At 59.0% G+C, this 8,146-nt stretch overlaps 1 protein-coding gene across 6 annotated transcripts in view; it reads left to right on the top strand.

Annotated features, from left to right (window-relative positions):
* Window positions 1-8,146, top strand: part of ERG (v-ets avian erythroblastosis virus E26 oncogene homolog) — a 159,071-nt gene that overhangs the window by 97,595 nt on the left and 53,330 nt on the right. For all 6 annotated transcript variants that reach the window (XM_005861297.2, XM_005861298.2, XM_014535656.1 and 3 more), the window contains one exon: window positions 3,154-3,371. In XM_005861297.2, the coding sequence (XP_005861359.1) occupies window positions 3,154-3,371 (218 nt within the window). The remainder of the gene's footprint in view (window positions 1-3,153; window positions 3,372-8,146) is intronic.

The raw sequence follows: 8,146 nt of genomic DNA, 5'->3' as shown, positions 1-8,146 counted from the left end.
TATTTTTTTTTAATGAGCACTGTGGTGTCTCTGTCTTTCTGAGATGAGGCCTGCATCTCGCTCCTTCGGAAATGTTCATCCTGAAGCCTCGTCTTTAGACTCTTTCTCCCTCTGGTGAACAAACGCACCTTCGCATGCTCTGATCACACCGCCGCCCCCCTGTTTGTGCACCATGGACTCTGAGGAGGACTTTGAGATACGAAGGGAAGATGTGTGTCTCCCTTATCTCTAGCTTTCATGCACGTTTTCCCCTAAATCGATCTCAATTAACTTTGATTCCTTCCTTTAGAGCACCATGTGCTGAAGTGACGCTCGGCCAGATGTGGGCGCGGGCTCCTCCCCCTCCCAGCACACGCTGCCCTCGTGTTAGCTCTAACATTCCGTCCGTTTCCAAAACCCCACGCTCTGTGGACGCGGCCCTTCGATGTGTTCGTAAGGACACCCGGACTTCTCCTAGGGGCAGGCTGACGCGGTAGCATCGCTTTTCTTTTTGTCCTGAAAGCCCTTTTCTTTTTTTATTTGTAATTTTGAAATGAGCCCGGTTCTTCTGTCTAATCTGTTTCTGCTAATTTCTGATATCAATCACACAGTTGCTCACGTTCCTCTTGGTCGGTGAGCCAACACAAGCATCACCGAGTGTGTGACTCCCCGCAGAGCCCCGCCGGAGTCGCCGGGCCGGCGGGAGAAGGGGCGGCCCGGCCTCGTTCCTGGTCTGAGTGTGTACAACCCTTCCCTTTGGTGCCACCACGGGAGGGGAGGGAATCTGTTTGGCTAAAATGACTTCAGAAGCTGCCATTCTTGTCTTGATGAATTAGCACGGCTACCTAAATCCATGGGGCCAGTGTTACTTGGAAACCCACATCTGTGACAATTAGATGCCTCAAATTCACTCACTTCGTTCATGACCAGAAGACAGAGCCCTGCAGGTTTCGTCCTCTAATGTCGGCCGGCCAGGCTCTGCACCCCGAATGTGCTGGAGCCTCAGGCTGTTGCTGTCTGTCTGTGGCTGTCTTTGAGCTGCTGTGTGTCTGCCGTGCCTTTCTTGTTTTTTCTTTCTTGTGCCTCATTCTGGCTCTCTGGCTGGCACAGCCTGTCCTTTGGTATGTTTTGTGGTACTGCTTAAGCCCTAGCTTACTGCTTCCCAAAGTGTCGCAGGGCTCGGATTCTAGGGATTTTAAAGAAGTCGAGGTAATGCCTGGCCAGTGTTGCTCAGTGGTTAAGCGTCCACCTAAGAACCAGGAGGTCAGGGTTTGATTCTCAGGGCACATGCCTGCGTTGCGGGCTCGATCCCCATTGTGGGGCATGCAGGAGGCAGCTGATCAAGGACTCTCTCTCATCATTGATGTTCTATCTCTCTCCCTCTCCCTCTCTGAAATCAATAAAAATATATTTTAAAAAAAGAAGAAGAAGTCAAGGTGGTGTGTCCACACTCTGAGAGCCAAAGCACTGAGCTTGGTCCTTGTCATTCTTCCCACCCACCGATTCACAGCGTGAAGTTCACGTGCTTGGGGAGCTATGAGAGGAGTCGGTCCTGGGGCCGGTGGGACAGAGTGGCCGGGAGCACTCCGGGCTGGGTTTGTGAAATCCCACGTGTTCCATGAAGATTCTGACACTTGTGGGTCGGGGGGTGGGGGGAGGTCTCCGTCTTAGAACGGCTGCTCCGTGAGGCTCTGTTCCTGTCGGGGAGCATCCTTACTGATTTACGTATCAACTCAAAGAAGAAGAAGGCAGTGCACATGTGAGCACATGTTCGAAATCAGGACATAGAAGCGTATAAGCAGGGTGTCGTGTGCTGTGGGGCAGGAGGAGCGGATGGCCAGGCACCAGTCAGCTCCATCACTGAAGCCCCATGACCTTGGGCCGCTCACATCAAGGTCCGGATCTCTCCGATCTCAGAGCCTCTCACTTGGGGATGAGACGGCCTCCACAGTCCCCCAGGCTCCAAAGTTTCCATTTTTAAAAACCGTGGGACGCAACCCGCATCCGCATCTCTCTAGCTGAGAGCGGCCCTGAGCGCGCCAACAGGCTGAAGTAGGAACGAGCCGCCCCGTGGGTTTTGTGCGTGTGATGGGTCATCTTAGTTGTTCCGTGTAGTTGTTGCGCCGTGTGTCACTCACGCGGGTGAAATCTCTGCCTTTGCTGAGCTGGCGGGGGAATACAGCACAGCCGTGGGCTAGCCACTTGTTTGACTTAAAGCCACGGAAGGATGATCCACCCATCACGAAGGTCTATTTCTTCTCACCAAATGATGCAAAAGAGCAAAGATGTCACTAGAAAGGAAGGGGGGGGGAGAGCGAGTCGGTGATCCAGATATTTTAAACACCCTGGTATTTGGAGGCATCTGGATAATTCACAGCTTTTTTTTTTTTCTGGTTCATTTATCATCCAGATGTTCGCCATCATGGAACCACCACTTGCAAGCCTATTGCAGCTAATAACTCCGAAGTGGAAAAACTCATATCTGTGTGTTTGTCCTCCGTGCTCCGTTCTCCCCGCTCTCCTCCAAAGCCCCCTCCTTAGCATCTCCGGGGAATGTGGCCCTTTCGCCAGATGCTTAGGTGTGAGCTGTCACTTCGCCTTTTTTAATCTTCGTGGCCATCCTGTACCCTGTCTGCTTGAATTATAGATTGCATTTGTCAAATAATGACACATGCAATTGGATGTCTTCGAAGACCTTTGAAATCCAACTTCCTTGAGTGGAGATTAAAGTGGGTTTTCCCTCCGCGGCTGCAGTCGAGCCCGGGCCGCTCGGAGACCTGCTGAAAAGTTTCCCTGGGCCGGCCTGCTCCCACTCCCGTGGCCTGGAGGGGGGAAAACCAGCTCCTTTTTTTTTTTTTTTAATTCTGGAAGGTAGACCCTCAAACTCCCTAAACTGTGGTCCCGGAGTGGAGATTAAAGTGGGTTTTCCCTCCGCGGCTGCAGTCGAGCCCGGGCCGCTCGGAGACCTGCTGAAAAGTTTCCCTGGGCCGGCCTGCTCCCACTCCCGTGGTCTGGAGGGGGGAAAACCAGCTCCTTTTTTTTTTTTTTTAATTCTGGAAGGTAGACCCTCAAACTCCCTAAACTGTGGTCCCGGTTAGAAAGGACTGTAGACCGGCCGCTGTTGGAAGCAGGCCTGTCCTCCAGGCCGCTGACTGTGTGTCTCTGGGTGTGCAGGAAGCGCTATCGGTGGTGAGCGAGGACCAGTCGTTGTTCGAGTGTGCCTACGGGACGCCGCACCTGGCGAAGACGGACATGACCGCCTCCTCCTCCGGCGACTATGGACAGACTTCCAAGATGAGCCCTCGCGTCCCGCAGCAGGACTGGCTGTCGCAACCCCCAGCCAGGGTCACCATCAAGATGGAATGCAACCCTAACCAGGTGAACGGCTCCAGGTAAGCTGGCTCCTGTCCCCCCCGGTTTCCCTGTCCCTTGTGGAGGCCACGGGGAGCTCGGACACTCTTTTCCCCAAAGATCCTTTCGGAAAGGAAGGCCTCGGAGGGGTCCCGTTGGCCAAGGCTGAGGAAATGTGTTCCCCGATGGTTCTGTGTTGAGGACGGAGGTCGTAAAACTGGTAGTATATTCACCGAGCACTCGCTTTGAAGATGTAGTGTTCAATACAGTTTTCCAGGCGTGAGGGCCCTGTGGGGGGGTGGGGGGCTCGCACACATGTGGCAGAGTTCATCTCTGGGGTTCTATTGTCTGGAAAAGAAGGCTGTGTTATGTTTGTATGGAGGGAGAGTGTCAGCTAGTGGCCAGGCGGTAGCATATGTCCGAGCCATCTGCCCTCGCTAAGGGAGCTGCTTAGCCATCGGCCCCTCACCCACCCACCCATCCCACTCCCTCCTCTGTCCCTTCCTCTCAGTGCTCGCCGCTGCTTCTCATCTTGACTTGCACAGAAAGCCGAGCTCTCCGGGCTGTCAGATAGAATGTGTTCTCAGATGCAGAGTGAGCCTTGGCCCTCGAGAGCATTTCGTCGGATGTAGTTTTGAAAAGTGAAGTTGGTTTCAATTATGATATCATAGCCCATCTATATTCAGGAAGAAGCACATAAAATCTCAGGACAAAGAAAGGGTAATTTTTTAACACGTTGCAGGATCCGACGACGTAGAGGCGTCAGACAGCCCGCACGTTCCAGGGCTTCCCTGTGGCAGAGCCCTTCTCCGCCAGTGCCCCGTGCGCCCCCAGCAGCCCGGTGAAGGGTGCTCGTCCCCATTTGATGGATGAGGAAATCGAGGCTTAGGCTTTTCCTGGCCGACTCGGGATCACCACTTAAAGGGGCTCAATGTGGATTCAAACCCAAGGTGTCTGACTCTACCCTGAGGGCGTTGTCCACTCTGTGGCAGCTATAAAAGGCCCTTTTTGCTACATATGTAGACAGGGTGCCCCAGAAAATGTAGACACACCTTCACAGCTGATTGACAGCTGAGTCAGAGTTGAGTGCTCAGTTTTGAAAATGCAATGTATTTTAATAAACACTGCCCTTACAATTACTCGAAGTGTGTGTATACGTTTTTGGGCACACCCTATATTTTAATGCTAAATACGTGTTTATAAGAGCTGGAAACGGTTGTGTCCGCTTCTGGTGCGGCCTCGATGAAGGTGCCAAGTCACAGCACCGAGAGGGGATCGTCAGTGTGTGGAACGTGCCGTGCAGGGAGCTGGTCCACGCCTACCTCTCGCGGGCTCTGCGGGGCTGGTTTCTCCCTGAAACCGGGAACAGTCACTCTGAAGTTGCTCGTGGCTGTGGCGTGGGGGCTTCGCGTGGACTTCAGGCCCAGGCAGGCCACGTCGGACCTCACCCAGGGAGTCATTCCCAGAGTCCTGAGAGGGCCCTCCCGGGGAGAAAACGCCGCCCCAGGGCCCAGGATCCGAGTCCTGGGTACTTATTTGATGCGTGTGATTATCCTACGGGTCAGTCCTATCCCACCTGGTAGTGTCTCCACCAGTCAGGGGCAGGGTGGGGCCAAGGCAGGCTTACCGTGGCGACACACGAAGCACAGAGTGTACTCTTGTGCTGATATTTATTAATTGTTGTGTTATGTTCCATATGCGCCAACTCCCCCCCCCCCCCCCCCCCCCCAGCATTTCTGAGGCTTAGGAGGACGGAGTGTAGCCGTGTCGGGAAGAACGCAGCGGAGGGATGAGGGGAGGGGGGGGATGACCCCGGGGCCACTCAGTGGGTTCTCTCTCGGTGGCGTCGTGTGACCCCACGCACCCAGGAGAGTCCTGGGGGGACACTAAGAGCAAGAGGCATTTCCAGAGCTTTCTTCCTCGAACGCCAGTTTCTGTGTGCAGGAAATGCATTGGTGTGTGTGTGTGTGTGTGTGTGTGAGAGAGAGAGAGAGAGAGAGAGGGAGAGAGAGAGAGAGGGAACACACCACTTTGGGCAGAGAGCACCGAGACCCTGCCCTGGGCCCTGTTCCCCCCCCCCCCCCCCCCAGCATTTCTGAGGCTTAGGAGGACGGAGTGTAGCCGTGTCGGGAAGAACGCAGCGGAGGGATGAGGGGAGGGTGGGGATGACCCCGGGGCCACTCAGTGGGTTCTCTCTCGGTGGCGTCGTGTGACCCCACGCACCCAGGAGAGTCCTGGGGGGACACTAAGAGCAAGAGGCATTTCCAGAGCTTTCTTCCTCGAACGCCAGTTTCTGTGTGCAGGAAATGCATTGGTGTGTGTGTGTGTGTGTGTGTGTGAGAGAGAGAGAGAGAGAGAGAGGGAGAGAGAGAGAGAGAGGGAACACACCACTTTGGGCAGAGAGCACCGAGACCCTGCCCTGGGCCCTGTTCCCAGGCTGGGCCAAGGGCCAGCTCCCCGAGGCTGGTCTGGGTTTAGCGAGCCTCAGAGAGACGCCGCGAGGAGGTGAGAGCAGTGTCATACTCTGTGCGGCTCCTGGATTAGCAGGAGGAGGAGGGCGAGCAACCCCCATCCTCTGACGTGGGCCTGGGCTGCCTTCAGTAGCCAGCGCCCCTGCCCACCTGCCCTGCGGGGCAGCCTTCCCCGCCTGAGGGGTCCCCACAGGGAGTCGGGAGGAGAGTTGCAGGACAGGATCCGGCTCCTCCCACGTAGAGCGCTGTCCTTGGGCACGGTCCTCCCCTCGCAGAGCACTGTCCTCCCCGCGCAGAGCACTGTCCTCCCCGCGCAGAGCACTGTCCTCCCCGCGCAGAGCACTGTCCTCCCCGCGCAGAGCACTGTCCTCCCCGCGCAGAGCACTGTCCTCCCCGCGCAGAGCACTGTCCTCCCCGCGCAGAGCACTGTCCTCCCCGCGCAGAGCACTGTCCTCCCCGCGCAGAGCACTGTCCTCCCCGCGCAGAGCACTGTCCTCCCCGCGCAGAGCACTGTCCTCCCCGCGCAGAGCACTGTCCTCCCCGCGCAGAGCACTGTCCTCCCCGCGCAGAGCACTGTCCTCCCCGCGCAGAGCACTGTCCTCCCCGCGCAGAGCACTGTCCTCCCCGCGCAGAGCACTGTCCTCCCCGCGCAGAGCACTGTCCTCCCCGCGCAGAGCACTGTCCTCCCCGCGCAGAGCACTGTCCTCCCCGCGCAGAGCACTGTCCTCCCCGCGCAGAGCACTGTCCTCCCCGCGCAGAGCACTGTCCTCCCCGCGCAGAGCACTGTCCTCCCCGCGCAGAGCACTGTCCTCCCCGCGCAGAGCACTGTCCTCCCCGCGCAGAGCACTGTCCTCCCCGCGCAGAGCACTGTCCTCCCCGCGCAGAGCACTGTCCTCCCCGCGCAGAGCACTGTCCTCCCCGCGCAGAGCACTGTCCTCCCCGCGCAGAGCACTGTCCTCCCCGCGCAGAGCACTGTCCTCCCCGCGCAGAGCACTGTCCTCCCCGCGCAGAGCACTGTCCTCCCCGCGCAGAGCACTGTCCTCCCCGCGCAGAGCACTGTCCTCCCCGCGCAGAGCACTGTCCTCCCCGCGCAGAGCACTGTCCTCCCCGCGCAGAGCACTGTCCTCCCCGCGCAGAGCACTGTCCTCCCCGCGCAGAGCACTGTCCTCCCCGCGCAGAGCACTGTCCTCCCCGCGCAGAGCACTGTCCTCCCCGCGCAGAGCACTGTCCTCCCCGCGCAGAGCACTGTCCTCCCCGCGCAGAGCACTGTCCTCCCCGCGCAGAGCACTGTCCTCCCCGCGCAGAGCACTGTCCTCCCCGCGCAGAGCACTGTCCTCCCCGCGCAGAGCACTGTCCTCCCCGCGCAGAGCACTGTCCTCCCCGCGCAGAGCACTGTCCTCCCCGCGCAGAGCACTGTCCTCCCCGCGCAGAGCACTGTCCTCCCCGCGCAGAGCACTGTCCTCCCCGCGCAGAGCACTGTCCTCCCCGCGCAGAGCACTGTCCTCCCCGCGCAGAGCACTGTCCTCCCCGCGCAGAGCACTGTCCTCCCCGCGCAGAGCACTGTCCTCCCCGCGCAGAGCACTGTCCTCCCCGCGCAGAGCACTGTCCTCCCCGCGCAGAGCACTGTCCTCCCCGCGCAGAGCACTGTCCTCCCCGCGCAGAGCACTGTCCTCCCCGCGCAGAGCACTGTCCTCCCCGCGCAGAGCACTGTCCTCCCCGCGCAGAGCACTGTCCTCCCCGCGCAGAGCACTGTCCTCCCCGCGCAGAGCACTGTCCTCCCCGCGCAGAGCACTGTCCTCCCCGCGCAGAGCACTGTCCTCCCCGCGCAGAGCACTGTCCTCCCCGCGCAGAGCACTGTCCTCCCCGCGCAGAGCACTGTCCTCCCCGCGCAGAGCACGGTCCTTGGGCACAGCCCTCCCTGAGCAGAGCACTGTCCTTGGGCACGGTCCTCCCCTCGCAGAGCACTGTCCTTGAGCTCGGTCCTCGCTGAGCGTCCTTACCCATCCGCCGCCCTCGGAGGAGAAGGCCCGGCTCTGGGAGGAGGGAGGGACCCGTTTCCGACCCCGTGGAGGAATTCGACCAAGCCTCAGCCCTGCCGAGCTCACCGGCTCCTGAAAGGAAAGGCAGTGGTGACGTGGGGCCTCTTGCCACGACGTAGATCTCCGTAAAACACTGGAGGGGAGACGGGAAGGAAGGGACCACTGCTTGTGAGCCAGCGCGGAGGGACGTCCCTTCTCGGGCTCAGTGCTTCTCAGCCTCAGTGACGGTGCCTCCAGGGGACGTGTGGCAATGTCTGCAGACATTTTATTGTCATAACTTGGCGGGGGGGGGGGGGGGGGTTCCTG

Source organism: Myotis brandtii, unplaced genomic scaffold (assembly GCF_000412655.1).
Source record: "Myotis brandtii unplaced genomic scaffold, ASM41265v1 scaffold147, whole genome shotgun sequence".
Lineage (NCBI taxonomy): Eukaryota > Metazoa > Chordata > Mammalia > Chiroptera > Vespertilionidae > Myotis > Myotis brandtii.
This window is presented reverse-complemented; position numbering and strand designations above follow the sequence as displayed.